The sequence below is a fragment of the Peromyscus eremicus genome, chromosome 16_21 (genome assembly GCF_949786415.1).
Source record: "Peromyscus eremicus chromosome 16_21, PerEre_H2_v1, whole genome shotgun sequence".
Taxonomy (NCBI): domain Eukaryota; kingdom Metazoa; phylum Chordata; class Mammalia; order Rodentia; family Cricetidae; genus Peromyscus; species Peromyscus eremicus.
In genome coordinates, this window is record NC_081432.1 from 241,670 (window position 1) to 262,157 (window position 20,488).

The 20,488-nt window shown below is 38.6% G+C and overlaps 1 protein-coding gene across 1 annotated transcript; it reads left to right on the forward strand.

The window, feature by feature from the left end:
- The first annotated feature begins 260 nt into the window (after positions 1 to 260).
- Positions 261 to 1,202, forward strand: LOC131893816 (olfactory receptor 2H2-like). Its single transcript, XM_059243904.1, has one exon. The coding sequence runs from the start codon at positions 261 to 263 to the stop codon at positions 1,200 to 1,202; it is 942 nt and encodes a 313-aa protein (XP_059099887.1).
- Positions 1,203 to 20,488: the final 19,286 nt, after the last annotated feature.

A 20,488-nucleotide genomic window follows, 5' to 3' on the forward strand; every position in this document is an offset into this window, starting at 1 on the left:
TATATTTTACACAGTTTACCTTGAAGAGCTATAGATATAAAGCATCAATGATAAAAAGAATGAATGGCAAATATTAAATATTAAACTACTCACTCAATCTACTATTTCTCCCCTAAGCATTACAGGCTAACTTCATATTCTTATGTAAAAAGGAAGCAAGCAATTTACACTGACCTGCTTCCTGCTTGCTAGGATCTTCACAGACTTTTGAGCAACCACTTTTGTGTCGTAGCTTGAAGAGGCGATTGTCCCAGAAAAACATGACCACAGTTTGCAATGACAGCCATGGTGATTTCATCCTCCTTGGCTTCTCTGACAGGCCACATTTAGAGAAGGTACTTTTTGGGGTCATTTTTATCTTTTACTGTTTGACTCTTGCTGGAAATACAATCATAATTGTTGTATCCTTGAAGGACCCCAAACTCCAAGTCCCTATGTATTTCTTCCTTTGCAATCTTTCCTTATTAGATATTTGTTTCACCAGCAGCTGTGTTCCACAGATGTTGGTTAATTTGGGAAGTCCAAATAAGATCATCACCTATCACGGCTGTGCCACTCAGCTCTACATCTTTCTGTGGCTTGGCGCCACCGAATGTGTTCTTCTTGTTGTCATGGCTGTGGACCGCTATGTAGCAGTGTGTCATCCTCTGAGATACACAACTGTCATGCATCCCAAAGTCTGTCTGCAACTGGCTGTCCTTGCTTGGGGTGCTGGCCTGATTCAGTCTCTGATCCAGTCTTCTGCTACTCTCAGATTGCCCTTTTGCTCCCAGCGGGAGGTAGACGACATTGTGTGTGAAGTTCCAGCCCTGATTCAACTCTCCAGTGCAGATACTACCTACAATGAAGTCCAGATGTCCATAGCCAGTGTTATTCTCCTAGTGTTACCCTTGGTCATCATACTTTCCTCCTATGGTGCTATTGTAAAGTCTGTGCTGAAGATAAAGTCAACTGAAGGGCAGAAAAAAGCATTTGGCACCTGTACTTCTCACATTCTTGTTGTCTCCCTCTTCTATGGTACTGTCACAGGTGTTTATCTTCAACCTAAGACTCACTATGCTCATGAACAGGGCAAGTTTCTCACCCTTTTATACACTGTAATAACTCCAACTCTTAACCCCCTCATCTACACACTGAGGAACAAGGAGGTAAAAGGAGCAGTGATAAGACTGGGGTGGAGGACTTGGAGTTCCCACAGATAACTGAGGAAGCTAGCATATGCTTTTCTGTTTCTTGACTTGAAAAGACAGAACAATTGTAGCTAAAATCATTGAGGTATCTCCCCTACCAAGTCAAGAATAGCTTCAGTTTTTTTGGAGTGTGGTGTTAGGGTTATCCATTATTGATTAGACCCTCAATTTCTTCAAGGTTCTGATTCAGGTACAATATGACAGATAAAATATTTTAATAGTCATTTTCTTTTCTTTCTTTTTTTTTTTTTGGTTTTTTTTTTGAGACAGGGTTTCTCTGTGTAGCTTTGCGCCTTTCCTGGAACTCGCTTTGGAGACCAGGCTGGCCTCGAACTCACAGAGCTCCGCCTGCCTCTGCCTCCCGAGTGCTGGGATTAAAGGCGTGCGCCACCACCGCCCGGCTGTCATTTTCTTGAGAAATAAATACAGTTGATTTGTGAGAAAGAACCACAATACTTACAAAATAAAACACCAAGTAATATAGTTCATACCTTTCCAACCTTCCTATTTACTTTATATTGTACCTGGAGTTGAAACCAGCGCATTCTGCAAGTTAAGCAAACACTTTCTTTGAACTACATCACAGGCCTCTTTTTATTTACTTTAAAAACATTAAATATTTATTTTTATTTGTGTTAATGAATCTCTGTGAGTGTATGTCATGTGTGCATAGGTGTCTACAGACACCGGAAGAGAATGTTGGATTGTCTGAGGCTGGAATTACAGGATTCCATGGTTACTAGAAACTGAACTCAGGTCCTTGGAAGAACAGTAAGCACTCTTAACCACTGGGCCATCTCTTTAGCTCCTTCTTTTTATTTTAAGATATCTCATTAAATTGCCCAGACAGGCCTTAAATTTGCTGTCCTACACCAGCCTCCCAAGCAGATAGAGGTCAAATGTCTGTGTTATTTGGACAATCAACTTTTTTATTCTAATTTTCTTACATTAAACTAATCTTTTCAACCACTCCAATCCCTACAGGTTTCTATGTTTTTGATAAAGACTTTAAAAGATATGTGTATGTACTTCTGTCCTTTGAATTAATGGTCTACATTCTGAGTTACCTCTGCCTCATTACCACTGTTGACATATTGTGCACCTGTCACTACCCAGCCCAGAAGTGTTGGCCAAGGCTAACCATGCTCAACATGAATTTCTTGTGATGTTACTCTAAGACACTATGTCCACATTTCTCAGTTTGAGTTTTGGTCATTTGTTTTGAGAGCTGCTGGAAAAGGCCATGGAAGTATACAGTAGGTGACAATAAGTGTTCAAAAGGTCAACCTATCAGAACCAAGGATTCTGGTGGAGGAAACCATCATGCAAGGTGTTTTGGAATTACTGCCTTTGGAATTAATTGGTTGTTTCCTTTTGTAAACTTTTTGTACAATAATAGTTTTGATATATCCCTATTACCACACATTTTCATAAAATGTATATATGTAATCTCATGAATACATCTCAATCTTATGGGCACATATATCCATGGGTGGTCAGGAAGATGGCTTTTCATTTAGCTGTATAATTTTGATATATAGAAAATATACTAGGATATGCTTCAAAGCCAGATTCATTGTCTCATGAGATTGTAGACACTTAAAGCCTGCTTTGTTTATTTTGCTCAGACTAACACAGAAAATATTAATCTCTCCTCAATCTAACACAAACTGCACACATAAGCTCATTTATACCTCTGAGCAAGTTCAAACTAGACTAAAGGCCTTTGTATATAGATCATAAGTTTAAAGTTTACAGTTATGCACAAGGTCAGAGTTGCAGGTGTCTCACCAAGACTACTAACACAAAACACCCCAAGAAAAGCCTGCCAATTCTTCACTTGCCAAGTCTTCTGATAAAAAGCTATGTCTCAGAGTTTGTTGCACTGGGCACTGTGCCCCCTCCCTCTGGTCCTGAGACCTTGGAACTTTTCATTGCTAGACAATGGCTCTGCTCCTTATCATCTATTCTAGGAATATGCTATGGCCTTGAGGGCTTTGAAACTTTTCTCAGGATTGCATGGAGTCTTTGGTTAGAAATATAAGGAGTCAGGTAAGAGAGGAGCCAAGAATGAGAGCTAAACAAGCTGTAGATTTAGAGAAGCAGTAGAAAAAAGAAAGAACAGCAGGGAGATCAGAGGCAGAGTTGAAGCTTGCTTAGAACAATAAAGTGATGGACTGAAAGAGCACAGTGTGTGGAGTTCATTTCCTTAAGATTAGAATTCCCGCTACTTGTAAGCACCTTCCCCAGACTCTGGGAGAAAGTTCCCTAGGGCAGACATCTGAGGAGCTTTTGATATTTTGTGACGCTAGTTATGGAACTAGAGTTATATTTTTCCTCCTTTGTAAAGTCCATATTTTAATGAAATGGGTGTATTATCCAATTCTTATTTTCCATGTTACAGATATTTATGAGCTGCATACTTAGTGACAATGACAGATAAAATACAAAACCATCAATGTTACAGAGCTTGTCATCTTCAAAAGGCAATGAAAGACATTAAACAAATAACCATTTTATTTAATATCCTTTTTTGGTGGTAAGCTTTTTTGGTGTTTACTAATACTACATGAATCTTGACTTTTATTTGTCATCCTCCAACAAAGATCTATATGCTGCTCTTTTGTTACTGTTCATATCTGCTAGTTCAGTTTAACTAAACTCATGACTAAATTGAATACTCACATGTCCAGGATTTTTACCACTAGTGTCCAGGGTTTTTACCACTTGTTCTGCCCTCAAATGCACTGGTTATGAGGTATGTGCAGATGGAGCTAAAGTAGCCACTGACCCCATGATTTTCCAAATGATCTGCACCAATTTCAGATGTAAATATTTTATATTAAATATCTGGAGCTTGGATTATTATTTGAAGCTAAAACTAAGCTGGCCACAAGAGGAATGCAATCATTATGAGAAAATATTTTGATTATTTTTTTACTTTGGCAAATATTTAATCAATTACTAAAATAATAGTTTTATGACTTCCCTAAAATCCATTGCAGTTCAGTGCATTTTGAATTTGTAATTCTATGCCATTAGTTCAGATTTAAACTGATGGAGGAAACACACAACAGTAACTCACAACCAAGTCATTTTCAATTTTGAAGTATACAGTAATCATGGAAAGAAAAGATTTTGAGGAAGTGGGAGAGAGTAGTGGAGCACATACGAAATAAAGGGAGAAAGAGTGAAAGGGTGGAAAGGGAACAAGGGAATCTGCCAAAGTTATTTTCATATTTGGTTATACTTTGGGCAGAGACAGAGATTTTTTTTTTTATCCATTTTGTGTCTTTCATTTTTAAGTCTCTTGTTGAGTTTTGGTGAAAAGTTTTAAATTATAGTAAAGTCCAAGTATATCATTACTTTTTTGTATTTACTGGTTTATTATCAAAGATGCCACTTGGGAATAGCCAAATGAAAGACACAAATAAAGCCAGGCTTTAGAGAGTGGGTAGTATGCATTTTTGTGCCTCTCTGACACATCATTCTCCCAGAATTCTGACATGTATATAAAACAAGAAATTAATGAAATTAATTGTTTAGAATTTTGACAAACATACTCAGTCTACTTTCCAATTCCAATGAAAATTCCAAACATTTTATCATGTGTTTCTACTGAATATTCTTACACTGAAGCTATGTAGAGGAACTCCCCTGAGCTCATCCCATTGCCATAATTCCAGATGTGAGCAAAAGGATTGCCTTGTTAATTACAGAAGATAATACTCCTATTACTAGGGATATCCCTAAAGTTTTATGAGCTCTCTGCCAAGAATTGGGTGCAAAGATTAAATGTTTCTTATGCCATAGGTTATCATCTAGCCTTTGACCACAAATCACTTAGAATGAAAGTATCTAGCAGTTACAAGACAGTAGTACTTTACAAGAGTCCCATTGTGTCATAACCAGTCTTACATCAAACTGTATGTTGTAATCTTCCAAGATGAGACTGTTTATAATGACAGGCATCCATTTGACCAGGTTTACCAAAGCAATAGCAGCCTCAGTGAACTTGAGTCAATATCAGCTCTTTTAACACTGTTCATAGACATTGATATAGTTTTGATATCTCTTGTTACATAACCCCTTTGCTCATTCCTCTACTCTCATTCCTTTTTTATTATTCATAACCAAGCTTTCCCATCTTAAGAAGAAATGTCAGGCTCAGAAAGGCTGGTCCAGTATAACACAAATCTTAAAAGGTCTTGTAAAATAAGAAACATGGAGCCAGAATTTAGGGTTAAAGCCGAGAGATCAGAGGAATAGGAAAAGCCACAGCTAACCTCACCTCACCAACTCCACAGCTTCCAAAGAGAGCTACTTCCTGTATACCCATGCCTATATGTATTTCTGTTCTGCCAATTCATTTCCTCTCTGCCCAGCTACATCACTTCCTCTTCCAACCCAGCTTTGTCACTTCCTGTCTGTCTGTACAGACCTCCAGACCTTTGTGGTTAGTGCTGTGATTTAAAGTGTATGCTACCATGCCTGGCTCTGTTCCCAGTGTGGCCTTGAACTCACAGAGATCGAGACAGATCCCTGCCTCCCAAGTGATAGGATTAAAGGCATATGCTACCACTACCTGACTTCTATGTTTACTATAGTGGCTGGCTTTTTCCTCTGATCCTCAGATAAACTTTATTGGGGGACACATATAAAATATCACCACAGTCCAGATTGAGGATAGCAGCTGTATTCCCATAATTGCTTTCTGAGTCCACTCCATCTAGACAGGAAGTAACTGCTCAGTAACAGTGCTAGAAGGCTCTTTAGAGCTTTATATGTATATGCATATGTACATTCAATAACAATTAATGAAAGAAGAGGCCATGAATTTGAAGGAGAGCAAGGATGGGTATATGGGAGGGCTTGGAAGGAGGGAAAAGGAGGGAAAATTTTTGTAATTATATTGTAATCTGAAATATAAAATTTTAAAAGGACAGGGAATAAAGTATAGTCATTATGCTAATATTCCACATCTTTAATATTACAATTGTAGCCATATGAGCATCCTCCTCCTCCTCTTGCTCTCTTTATAGCCCCTCAAAAAGAGGAATCTATCTGTTGGGGATACCTTCCTAAGCCTTCATTATGAGAGCTGGTGATAGCATATAGTTAGCCCTTCATGTTTACCTGTTCCTATTATGGTTTCTCTTTTAAAATGTTCCCAAAGGCTCCTGTGCTGAAAGGTTGGTTCCAAGCTGGTAACATTGAGAAGAAATTGGATTATAAGGGCACTTGTCTTATCAGTTAACTAATCCATCAATGAATTTATAGGTAAATGGGCTAATATGAGGGGCATAGCAAGAACAAATAGGCCATTAGAAATATACTTTTTTTCTTTTTTCTTTTTATTCATTCTTCTCTCATACAATACATCCTGACCACAACCTCCACTTTTCCCAGACTCTCCCTCCCCCACCTTCCTTCTCTCCCAAATCCACTGCTCCCAAGCTTCCCTTCAGAAAAGAGCAGGCCTCCCAGTGATATCAACTTAACAGGATATAACAAAATGCATTATGTCTAGGCCCAAACCCTTATATCAAAGTTGGATAGGGCAAACCAGTAGAAGGAAAAGGGTCCCAAGAACAGGCAAAAGAGTCAGAGATATCCCTTCTCCTACCTTTAGGAATCTCACAAAAACCCCAAGATAAAGAATCCATAAAGTATATAGATAGAGTATATAGAAGACCTAATTTAGACCCATGCAGGCTGCATGATTGACGCTTCACTCTCTGTGAGCCTTTATGAGTCCTGCTTAGTTCATTCTGTGGGCTGTGTTGTCATGGTGTCCTTAATTCCTCTGCTTCCTACAATCTTTTCTGCCTCTCTTCTGTGGGGTTCCCAAGCTCTGCTTAATATTTGCCTGTGGGTCTCTGTATCTGCTCCCATCAGATGCTGAAAGAAGCCTCTCCAAATTGATCTAGGCACCAATTTATGAGTGTAGCAGAATATTAGGAATCATTTCATTGACCCCTTTAAAAAATTTCTTTGTCATTCATGTTTGGTTCTACCCTAGGTCCCTGAACCATCCAGTTTCTGATTCTTGGACAAAACAGATAGTGTTGGGTATGGACTCCCTTTTATGGCTTGGGATTCAAATTAGACCATCATATGTTGGCCACTCCCAAAAGTTCTGAGCCACCATTGCTTGTGGATCAAAGGTTTGGTAGCTGGGTTGGTGTTCCAGTCCCACTACTGGGAGCCTTGCCTGGTTACAGAAGATGGCCAGTTCAGGCTCCTAATCCTCCATTATCAGTTCTTGCTAGGTCACCTTTATGGGTTTCAGAAAGTTTCTACTGTACTAGGTTTCCATATCACCTTCCAAATGCCTGCCATTCCAGTGTCTCTTCTCATACTCTCTCCCTCTGTTCCTCCCTCCCCTGCCAGATCCCTCCTGTTCCCATCTCTACTAGCCCCCAGTCCATGCACAAAATCTATTTTGTTTCCCCTTTCCAGGGAGATCTATGTGTTTCTCTTGAGCCCTTCTTGATACTTAGCCTCTCTGTGAATTGTAGCATTATTATTCTTTTCTTTACAGCTAATAGCCACATATAAGTGAGTACATACCATATTTGTCTTTCTGTTTCCAGGTTGCTGTGCTCAGGATGATTTTCTTTTTCTAATTCCATCTATTTGTCTGTAAATTTCATGATGTTATTTTTTTCTAAAAGCTGAGTAATATTCCATTGTTTAAATATACCACATTTTCTTTATCCATTCTTCAGCTGAGACATTTAGGTTATATCTAGTTTCTAACTATGATGAACAAAGTCTCTATAAACAGAGTTGGGCAAGTGTCCTTGTGATAGGATGGAACATCTTGTGGGTATATGCCCAAGAGTTTGTATAACTGGGTCTTGAGGTAGATTGATTCTCAATTTTCTGAGGAATTGCCATATTGATTTCCATAGTGTTATATAAGTTTGCACTCCCACTAGCAATAAAGGAGTGTTCACCTTACTCCATATCATTGCCATGATGAGCTATAACTTGTGTTATTGATCTTAGCCATTCTGACAGGTATAAGACAGAGTCTCAAAGTAGTTTTGATTTGCCTTTTCTTGATGTCTAAGAATGTTGAACATTTCTTTCCTTAAGTGTTTCTCAGCCATTTGAGATTCTTCTATTGAGAATTCTCTGATCAAATCTGAACCCCCCTTTTTAAATTGGATTGTTTGGTTTGTTAATTTCTAGTTTCTTTTGCTCTTTACTTATTTTGGATATTTAGTCCTCTATCAGATTTAGATGTGGTGAAAATAATTTCCCACTCTGTAGGCTGTCATTTTGTCCTATTGACAGGGTCCTTTGCCTTACAGAAGTTTTTCCATTTCATGAGGTCCCATTTATTAATTGAAGATCTTAGTGCCTGCACTATGGGTATTCTTTTTAGGAAGTTGTCTCCTGTGCAGATGCATTCAAGATTATTCCTTACTTTCTCTTCTGTCAGGTTCAGTGTGTCTGGTTTATGTTGAGGTCTTTGATCCACTTGGATTTGAGTTTTGGGCAGAGTGATAAATATGGATCTATTTACATTCTTCTACATACCAAAATCCAGTTAGACCAGCACCATTTGTTGAAGATGCTTTCTTTTTTCCATTGTATATTTCTGGCTTCTTTATTAAAAAAAATAGGTGCTTGTAGGTAGATGGATTTATGTCTGGGTCTTCAGTTTGATATATTGTGGCTGGAGAATTTCTCTCCAGCTCCTGCCAAGTTCAAGCAGTCTGACAGCCCACTTATAAAATAAACATGCAGATGCTTATATTATTTAAACTGTTTGGCCTAATGGCTCAGGCTTCTAGCTATCTAGTTCTTACATCTTAAATTAATCCATTTCTATAAATCTATACCTTGCCACGTAGCTCGTGGCTTACCGGCATCTTCACATGCTGCTTGTCATGTCGGTGTCTGGCAGTGTCTCCCTCCACCTTCTTGTTCTCTCAATTCTCTCTGTGAGTCCCACCTATACTTCCTGCCTAGCCACTGGCCAATCAGTGTTTTATTTATTGACCAATCAGAGCAACAGATTTGACATACAAACCATCCCACAGCACTTCCCCTTTTCTTTCTTTCTTTCTTTCTTTCTTTCTTTCTTTCTTTCTTTCTTTCTTTCTTTTCTTTCTTTCTTTCTTTCTTTCTTTCTTTCTTTCTTTCTTTCTTTCTTTCTTTCTTTTTTCTTTCTTTCTTTCCTTTTTTTTTTTAAAGGAAGATTTTAACTTTTACACATCTCCAAAGCCAGGTTGGTATATTTGGGAATTTGGGTGTAGCTTCTCTTACTACTTCTTGTTGGAGGGGGGCTCTGTATCTCATGGGGACACAAAGAAAATTTTAGAATCATGGAGTAGTCTGTGAGGGTGTATCGTCTGAGCCAGTTGCCTTGAAACCATTCTGGATGTTGGATCATCTGGGCCATGGTGTCATCAGAGACCTTTCAGGTGGTCTTGGCTGGTCAAACCTGATGTATCTTAATCTGGAACAAATCCATAGCCTCTGGCTTTCTGTGGAAACAAAAGCAGAGCCTCTTTTCCAAAGCAACATATCTTTATATCCAAATTTTGAAGTCAAGGTACCTTTAAAATATACATTTTGGCATAACTCAACAGCTTTTGCAATCAAATGTTTTTCTTCAGTTACAAATATCAAAGAGAACATAATACAGTTCTTTGTGTGATAGCCATCTTTATGTGGCTTATTTTTTTGTATTACCTTGAACCTATTGCTTTAAACTGAATCATTCTAAGACTGAAACGGTGCTGTGGCTGCTGGCTCCGCCCACTTCAGCTTCCCAACATGGCGGTGGTACATTTTCTGCCAGCTCTGGGAGCCATTAACTCTCAGAAAGAGTGGGTCTATGCTTCTATCAAAGCAGCGTGTAGCCCAGAAACCTCTTTTTGTTTTGTACTAGCAAAAGCTAAATCCACCACACAGTTTAATGTGCCACTTGCAGAGGCCTCATTTCGGACATACTGCAGGTGGAGCGCGCACACCAGGAACCTGCCATAGTAGCTCAAACACGCAGGCTGCCACTAACTTGAGAGAAACAACTAGGAACTGTTTTTAGCTCCATTTTAGAATCTTTTTTCTCGGGTTTTAGGTGGAAACTCTTGCCAACATGTTGGGCATCATTTGTAGAAGTAACCAAGAAGAAAGCCAAGAGGTCAGAGCTAAGAGCTAAAAACCTTACCCTTCCTCTTGCAGTGGTCCTACCTCTCTGAAAGAGACCTATTTCCTGTGTGTCTGTCTTTATAAAGACTTTCTGTTCTGCCTTCTTATTGGTTGTAAACCCAACCACATGACCACCTCGTCACTGCCTGTTTGTACAGACCTCCAGGTCTTCTATGGTTGGTATTGAGATTAAAGGCGTGTGTCTCCAATGCTGGCTGTATCCTTGAACACACAGAGATCTACCTAGCTCTGCCTACCAAGTGCTGGGATTAAAGGCGTGCACCACCATCACCTGGCTGTCACTATGGCTTGCTAATAGCTCTGACCTCTTGGCTTTCTTCTTTGCACTGGTTCTGTGTTTCTTATTGAATAAGATGGTTACTTCTACAATACATTGACAAACATTTCTGTTTTTATGCTAGTAACATGAAGTTTTTATTACTATAGCTCTATAGTACAGCTTGAAATCAGAGATGCTAATATCTTTGGAAGTTCTTTTATTGTTGAGGATTGTTTTAGTTATCTTGAGTTTTTTTTCCATATAAAATTGAGTATTGTCATTTCAAGATCTGTAAAGAATTGTGTTAGAATTTTGATTGGGATCAAATTAAATCTGCAGATTGTTTCTGGTAAGATGGCCACTTTTAATATTTTACTCCTGCCAATCATGAGTATGGGAGATCTTTCCCTCTCTTGACATCTTCTTCAATTATTTCACAGACTTGAAGTTCTTGTTGTACAAGTCTTTTACTTGCTTGGAGAGGGTTCATCCAAGATATGCTATATTGCTTGTGGCCTTTATGAAGAATGTTGTCTCCCTGATTTATTTCTCAGTTCTTTTGTCATTTGTGTATAGAAAAGATACTGATTTTTTTGAGCTAATCTTCTAACCAGCCACATTGCTGTAGGTGTTTATCAACTGTAGGAGTTCCCTGTTAGAATTTTTGGGGTCACTTACATATACTATCATATCATCTGCAGCTAATGATACTTTGACTTCCTTTCCAATTTGTTTCTCCTTGATCTCCTTCAGTTCTCTTTTTGCTCTAGCTAGAACTTAAAGTACTATATTGAACAGATATGGAGAGAGTGAACAGCCTTGTCTAGTACCTGATTTTAGTGGAATTGCTTAAAGTTTTTCTCCATTTAACTTGATGCTGGCTATTGGTTTGGTGTACATTGCTTTTATTATGTTTTGGTATGTCCCTTGTATCCTTAATCTCTCCAAGACTTTTATCACAAAGGGATGCTGGATTTTGTCAAAGGGTTTTCAGCATGTAATGAGATGAACATATGGACTTTTTCAGTTTGTTTATATGATGGATAACATTGACTGAGTTTTCATATGTTGAACCACCCTTGCATCTCTGGGAGGAAGCCTAGTTGATTGTGGTGGATGATCTTTTTGATGTGGTTCTTTTATTTGGATTGTGAGTATTTTGTTGACTGTTTTTGCATCTATGTTCATAAAGGAAATAGGTCTGTAATTCTTTTGGTGGAATCTTTGTGTGGTTTGGGTATCAGGGTGACTGTGATCTCATAAAATAGATTTGGCAATGTTCCTTCTGTTTCTATTTTGTGGAATAATTTGAGGAGTATTGGTTTTGGCTCTTCTTTGAATGTCTGGTAGAATTCTGTGCTAAAATCATCTGACCCTTAGGTTTTTTTGATGGGGAAATTTTAATTACTGCTTCTATTTTACTATGGGTTATAGGTCTATTTAATTTGTTTATCTGATCTTCACTTAACTTTGGCCAATAGCACCTATTGAGAAAATTATTGATTTCTTTTAGATTTTCCCATTTAGTGAAGTTCAGTTCTTGAAAGTATGTTCTTATGATTTTCTGAATTTCTTTGGTGTCTGTTATGTCCCCTTTTTCATTTATGATTTTGTTGATTTAGATATTCTCTCTGTGTCTTTTTCTTATTTTGGATAAGGGCTTGTCTATCTTGTTGATTTTCTCAAAGAACCAACTCTTTGTTCCATTGATTCTTTGTATTGTTTTGTTTTTTATTTTATTGATTTTAGTCCTCTGATTTGATTATTTCTTGCCATCTTAGGTATTCTTTATTCTTTTTGTTCTAGAGCTTTCAGGTGTGCTGTTAAGTTGCTAGTATTAGAATTCTCATATTTTTATGTAGTCACTTAATGCTATGAACTTTTCTGTTAGCACCATTTTGCTTTCACTGTGTCACACAATTTTGGATATATTGTGCATTCATTTTCATTGAATTCTAGGAAGTCTTTAATTAATTTATTTATTTCTATCTTGACCATTTTACTTAGTAGTGTGGTGGTTTGAAAGAAAATGGCTAGAACTTCAAGTACTATATTGAATAAGTATGGGAAGAGTGGACAGCCTTGCCTTGTTCCTGATTTTAGTGGAATTGCTTTGAATTTCTCTCCATTTAATTTGATGTTGGCTGTTGGCTTGCTGTAAATTGCCTTTATTATGTTTAGGTATGTTCCCTGTATTCCTGATCGCTCCAAGACCTTTATCATGAAGAGGTGTTGGATTTTGTCAGATGCCTTTTTTGTGTCTAGTGAGATGATCATGTGGTTTTTTTCTTTGAGTTTGTTTATATGGTGTATTACATTGATGGACTTTCATATGTTGAACCACCCTTGCATCCCTGGAGTGAAGCCTACTTGATCATGGTGGATAATTGTTTTGATGTGTTCTTGGAGTCTGTTTGCCAGTATTTTATTGAGTATTTTTGCATCAATGTTCATGTATAGCTATGTTCATATCAGTATTGTTTGTAATAGCCAGAACATGGAAACAACCTAGATGCCCTTCAACTGAAGAATGGATAAACAAAATGTGGTACATATACACAATGGAATACTACTCAGCAAAGAAAAACAATGACATCATGAGGTTTGCAGACAAATGGATGGATATAGAAAAAATCATCCTGAGTGAGGTAACCCAGACTCAGAAAGACAAACATGGTATGTACTCACTCATAGCAGGATACTAGATGTACAAGGATGACTGCACTGCTACTCACATCACCAGGGAGGCTACCTGGAAAACAGGACCCCAAGAAAGACAAGGGGATCGCCCAATGACAGAGATATGGAATGAGATCTACATGAACAGCCTGGACATGAGTGGGGGTAGTGAAGGGTGAGGGTCGAGGGAAAGAGAGCTTGGGGGAGCAGGAGATCCCAGCTGGATCAACAACAGAGAGGGAGAACAAGGAATAGGAGACCATGGTAAATGAAGACCACATGATAATAGGAAGAAGCAAAGTGCTAGAGAGGCCCACAGAAATCCACAAAGATACCCCCATGACAGACTGCTGGCAATGGTCGAGATACAGCTCGAACTGACCTACTCTGGTGATGGGATGGCCAAACACCCTAATTGTCGTGCTAGAAACCTCATCCAAAAACTGAGGGATCTGGATGCAGAGATCCATGGCTAGGCCCTGGGTGGAGCTCTGGGAGTCCAATTAGCGAGAATGAGGAGGGTTTATATAAGCGAGAATTGTTGAGACCAAGGTTGGATAAAGCACAGGGACAAATAGCCAAACGAATGGAAACACATGAACTATGAACCAATGGCTGAGGGGTCACCAACTGGATCAGGCCCTCTGAATGGGTGAGACAGTTGATTGGCTTGATCTGTTTGGGAGGCATCCAGGCAGTGGGACCGGGTCCTGTGCTCATTGCATGAGTCGGCTGTTTGAAACCTGGGGCCTATGCAGGATCGCTTGGCTCGGCCTGGGAGGAGGGGACTGGACCTACCTGGACTGAGTCTACCAGGTTGATCTCAGTCCACGGGGAAGGCTTTGCCCTGGAGGAGATGGGAATGGGGGAATGGGCTGGGGGGAAGGTGAGGGGGGCGGGAGGGGGGAGAATAAGGGAATCTGTGGCTGATATGTAGAACTGAATTGTATTGCAAAAGGAAAAAAAAAAGAAAATGGCCCCCAAAGGGAGTGACACTATTAGGAGATGTAGTTTTGTTGATGTATATGTACCACTGTTGGGGTGGGATTTGAGGTACCTATACTCAAACTCCACCCAATGAGACATACCATTTCCTCTTGCCCACAGGTCAAGATGTGGGATTCTCAGTTCCTTCTCCAGTGCCATCTCAGCCTGTACACCACCATGTCGCACTATGATGATAATGAACTAAACCTCTGAAAATGTAAAGCACTTCAATTCAATTAAATGTTTTTCCTTTATAAAAAGTTTCTGTGGTTATGGTGTCTTGTCACAGGAATAGAAACCCTAACTAAGATTGAAATTGGTACCAGGGACTCAGGTATTGTTGTGATAAGCCTGACCATGATTTTTGTTTGTTTGGGCCACACTGGTAGGACCATGGAAGATTTGAACCGTGGGGGCCTGAATCAAGAGGTTTCAAAGGAGAAGAATTTTAGTATGTTGTTTAGAGATCTTTCTTATGATATTTTGGTGAAGAATGTGGCTGCTTTTTGTTGTTGTCTAAAGAGTCTACCTGAGGCTAAAGTGAAGAGATTTGGATTAATTCCATTGACAGAGAAAATCTCAAAACAACTCTGTCATGAGGTTATTAGTGTCAACTATAATGAAGATTTATAATGAAAAGGAGCAAGATGACAAAGAAAAAATATAAAATGTACAATTTGAGGAGAAAATGAGCACAAGGAAGTGGAATAGAACTAATTCTTGTGTCCAAGGAGATAGACAGGTCAAGAAATAGAATAAAGGATGTGGTGACCTCAGGGCAAAAACCTCACCCAGCTAAGTTTCCAACTTATAAAAAGGAATTAAAGAAAAGCTTAGAGACAGATATGGTGGTGCATGCCTTTATTCCCAACACTCAGGAGGCAGAGGCTGGTGGATCTCTGAGTTTGAGGCCAGCTTGGTCTACAAAGCAAGTTCCAGAACAACTAGGCATAGGCAGTACATGAAACCATTGAAATCAGAATTTTAGTGAAGATGTAATTGAACAAGGAGGTTATGTTCCAGCCCTAACAAGCAGGAGAACTTGGCAGCTTTGGCCATATGGATCTGACTTTCAAGTCAAGGAGTGACTAAGGAAACCACTGATGCCAGGCATATGTCAGAGGTGTCTCTGAATGGAGGCCTACAGAGGCCATTGTGTGAAGCTGTAAAAGTGAAACCTGGATTGTCTTGGAGATACCAAGATGTTGGGAATGCCAGAGCTGTGGAATACCTGCCAGAGAACTGAGACTAGGAAGTGAAACCAGCCCAAGGGAGAGATGTGTGTTACAGACAACAAAGCTGAAAAAAGTTGGAGATCTCAAGAGTATTTTGACATCAGACATAGATATGCAGAGTTGAGTTTGTCCAGCTGGTTTTCAGTCTTGCTTTGGTCCAGTATTTCTTCACTATGCTCCATTCTCTATGTTTTAGAGTGGTAATGAATATCCTGTGCCATTATATGTTGAAAGTATGTGGTTTGCTTTTCTATTTTGATTTTACATGGGATACAGTTAAGAGATTGCATGAATCTCAGAAGAGACTTGGAACTTTAGACTTAAAAATAAGTTTGAGGCTGCTATAGATTATGGAGACTTTTGAAGTTAGACTGAATGCATCTTTGCATTATAATATGGATACAAGCCTTTGGGGACCAGGGAGTGGAATGTGGCAGTTTGAAAGAAAATGGCCCCCAAAGGGAGGGGCACTATTAGGAGGTGTGTCCTTGTTGGTATAGGTGTGGCCTTATAGGAGGAGGTGTGTCACTGAGGGGGTGGGCTTTGAGGTCTCCTATGCTCAAGCTATACCCAGTGAGACAGACCATTTTCTGTTGCCTGTGGGTCAAGTGGTAGGATTCTCAGCTTCTTCTTCAGCACAATGTCTGCCTCCATGCCACCATATCACACCATGATAATAATGGACTAACTTCTGAAAATGTAATCCACCTCAACTAAATGTTTTACCTTTATAAGAGTTATTATTGTTATAGTTTCTCTTCACAGCAATAGAAACCCTAACTAAGAGAAGTAGAGAGTTTTTCAGTTTCCATGAGTTTGTAGGTTTTTTGCCATTTCTGTTGTTGAAACCCAGCTTTAATCCATCATGGTTTGATAGGATGAAGGGGTTATTTCAGTTTTCTTATACCTGTTGGGACTTGTTTTGTGACTGAGTATGTGATCAGCTTTGGAGAAAGTTCCATGAGGTACCGAGAAGAAGCTGTATATCTGGTTTATAATATCTCCGAACTCCAGTATTCCTCTGTGTAGTCTTTGTCTGGATGACTTGTCCATTGCTGAGAGTGAGGTATTAAAATCTCCCACTATCAATGTGTGAGGGTCAATGTGTGGTTTAAACTGTAGTAGTATTTCTTTTACGAACATGGATGCACTTGCATTCAGGGCACTAACAGTCACATGTTAAGAACTGCAATGTCATCTTGGTTGATTTTTCTTTTGATGAGTATGAAGTATCCTTCTCCATCTCTTTTGATTAATTTTGGTTTGAAGTCTATTTTGTTTTAGATGTTAGAATGGCTACACCAGCTTGCTTCTTAGGTCCATTTGTTTGGAATATCTTTTTCCAACCCTTTACTCTGAGGTAATGTCTAACTTTGATGTTGAGGTGTGTTTCTTATATACAGCAGAAGTATGGATGCTGTTTTCAAATCTATTATTTTAGTTTGTGTTTTTTTATTGGTGAATGAGTCCATTGATATTGATAGATATCAATTAACAATGAGTGCTAATTCCTGTTATTTTGTTGTTCTTGTTGTTGGTGGTGGTATGTGCGTTTCCCTTCTTTTAGTTTTGCTGGTGTGAGATTATTTCCTGTGTTTTCATGGGTATAGATAACCTACTGGATTGGAGTTTTTTTCTAGTATCACCTGTAGAGCTGGATTTGTAGATATATATATATATTGTTGAGATTGGACTTTGTCATGGAATTCTTGTTTTATCTATTTATAGTGATTGAAAGTTTTGCTTGGTATAATAGTCAGGTATGGCGTATGTGCTCTCTGACAGTCTGCAGGACATCTGTTCAGGCCCTTCTGGCTTTTAGAGTCTCCGTTGAGAAGCTGGAGATAATTCTAATAGGTCACCTTTATATGTCACTTGATCTTTTTCCCTTGAAGCTTTTAATATTCTTTGTTCTGTACGTTTAATGTTTTGACTATTACATGGCAAGGGTATCTTCTTCTCTGGTCCAAACTATTTGGTGTTCTGTATGCTTCTTGTATCTTTATAGACATCTCCTTCTTTAGGTTAGGAAAATTTTCTTGTACGATTTTGTTGAAAATATTCTCTGGGCCTTTGAGGTGAGATGATTCTTCTTTTTCTTTTTCTTTTTCTTTTTCTTTTTCTTCTTCTTCTTCTTCTTCTTCTTCTTCTTCTTCTTCTTCTTCTTCTTCTTCTTCTTTCTCCTTCTCCTCCTCACCCTCCTCCTCCTCCTCCTCCTCCTCCTTCTTTTTCATCTTTGTCTTTGGTTTTTCATAATGTCTTAGATTTCCTGGATGTTTTGTGTCAGGAATTTAATTTTTTTGATTGATATATCTACTTCTATCATATCTTCAATGTCTGAGCACTCTATTCCATCTTCTCAAATATAGGAGGTTTCTTATTAACATTTTTAGTTTGTCCATCATTGTTAGAAAAACATGAAATGTATTTGTCTGAGTGCTAGATCAGACTGAGGCTTTCTCTGAGGCCCTGATATATGCAGAAGAAACATAATTCCTTCTCTAAAACAAGTAATATGCTTGGAAAGCCAGGAATGGTCTGGGGCCAGGGCTTTGGGAGAGCTGCTGCTTCAGATCCTGAGAATCCAACTCTTCCCACCATAAGGGTCTATTGATATCAGTCTCAAGGCCACAGTGTGCTTGATCTGTGATGCTCTTCAGATATCCCATGTTCCCTTTGTGCAACATTGCTTGACTAGCTTCCTGATGATTTTGTTTCATTGTATGATAGCTTTCTGCTGATTCTGTCCCACCTCTACCCCTGCATATAGCATTTAGGATGCTATACTTCTGAATAAACTTGCTAGGCATAAGGTCTATTTTGTGCAAGTCATCTTGACACCAGATTTCCCATTTCTTTGTCTTTTTATCTCTTAGTCACCCCTCTTAGAACCTTGTCACTGATGGTCCAGGTTAGAATTTCATTGATTAAATTTATTCTTGTGTAGCTAGAGTTTTCCTGCCTGGCCCACAGTCAGGACAAATCTCTATCACCTGCCAGTCCCACAGCCTCAGACCCGACCAAGTAAACACAGAGACATATTGGTTACAAACTGTCTGGCCATGGCAGGCTTCTTGCTAACTGTTCTTACAGCTTAAATTAATCCATTTCCATTAATCTATACCTTGCCACATGGCTCATGGCTTACCGGCATCTTTAAAAGCTGTTCATCATCGTGGCGGCTGGCAGTGTCTCTCTGACTCAGCCTTTCACTTCCCAGCTTTATTCTCCTCCTTGTCCTGCCTACACTTCCTGCCTAGCCAATGGCCAATCAGTGTTTTATTTATTGACTAATCAGCAACACATGTGATATACAGAACATCCCACAGCATTCTTGTCTTCCTCAATAAGAGGAAGTCTTTCCATACTCTAGTCTCAATGTAACAGCTTAACATACAAGACACTGTCTTTTTACTGTTTTCCTACTTGCTTGGATCAACCAAACAGGAACTTATTGGCCAATTGTAAATGGTTCCCAGTCTACTGTGGAAGAGAAAACAGGTTCTGGAAGCACTCCAAACTGAAATCAGTCTTAAGGGAAAAGAAGCTTGTTGTTCATAGATACAGTGATATTTGTACACTCTTCTGAAAACATACTCCTATAGAAACCATTTTTTCATGTTACAATAGAACTCCTCCAGGCATTGCCTTCCCTAGGATCCACAATCTGTTAAAATATCATGAGCATTTTATGTTTTTGATAATTCTGTCCTTCAGTCATAACCACTTTCAATAAATCTACAACAATATTAGTTATTTCCTTTCAGAAGTAAATCTTTTAATAAAAAGTCTTAGAATTCATGGGTGAGGAGGCTTCCACAGTGATTTGTCATAAATGCCTGTCCTTGCCTTATATAGGAACACCGTATAGACAACGTACCTATACCAGCTCTTTGACTTCTACTCTATGTGATTATGATTCAGAAAATACAACTGGATTCCATCTAACACTGCCTGAAGGAAATTTTATATGTGTGTTTTTTTTTACAATATTAAATATGTGATAAATATCCCAGTTAGATGCAATACTTATCTCTGTATCAGAATCAGATGAAAGAGTCTCAAACACTATCCCTACATAACTGGTCCTTCAAAACTTCACCTTAATGCTATTATTATTTAAATTCATAACTATGGTCTCCCAAATTCCCAAAACTTGGAAACACAAAGCAAAAGCAATTCTACTGGGACATTTCAGTTGGGTAATGGAGGAGGCTCCTTTGCCCACTAAACCTTTGACAGTGCTCATTTATTTTTGTTGCACCAGTATCTGTTTATAAAACTTGACATGTTAAAATTTATTTTAGGTTCTATAAATCAAGATAAGCACACCTGTTACTGCATTCATCACTATTTCTTTATGATGAAACACTTAAAATACTCTTTTCCAGCTTTTAAGAAGTAATCATGACATTATCTATCAATCTCTATTTAATTCACGAAATTTGATAATAATCATCTAAAAACTTTCATCTGGATTAGATGAGTACAATTACTCTCTTATTTATTACCCTGTTTCAACTTTGTCAATTTTATCTTTATTTATTCAGAGTATTTCAATTATTTAAACATTTATGTTTTCCTGTAGAGTCCCTTGGCTCTTCCCATTACCTCTCTCATTCTAATTTTATTGAAATAATGCTTTTATTAGTATCTATAAGACCTATCCCTAGAGGAAAACTGAGACAGCAAATTCAATAAAGTTTCTTTCTTATAATGTTGCTCAGTTTTCAGGAGGAAGATTGTGTGTGGTATCCATGAAAAATGAGGTCCCTTCAAACACAGCATTGCCATTCACATGAATATGTCACGGATACTTATCCTAAATCCAGTTCCACACGATACACACACACACACACACACACACACACACACACACACACACACACACACGTATATGCTGATTCATCTGGAGTGCTCAATACAGCATTTGTAGCAAGGAAAAG

What these genes read in the sequence shown, in the direction of transcription:
- LOC131893816 (XM_059243904.1), top strand. Translation starts at nt 261, where the DNA reads ATGACCACAGTTTGCAATGACAGCCATGGTGATTTCATCCTCCTTGGC.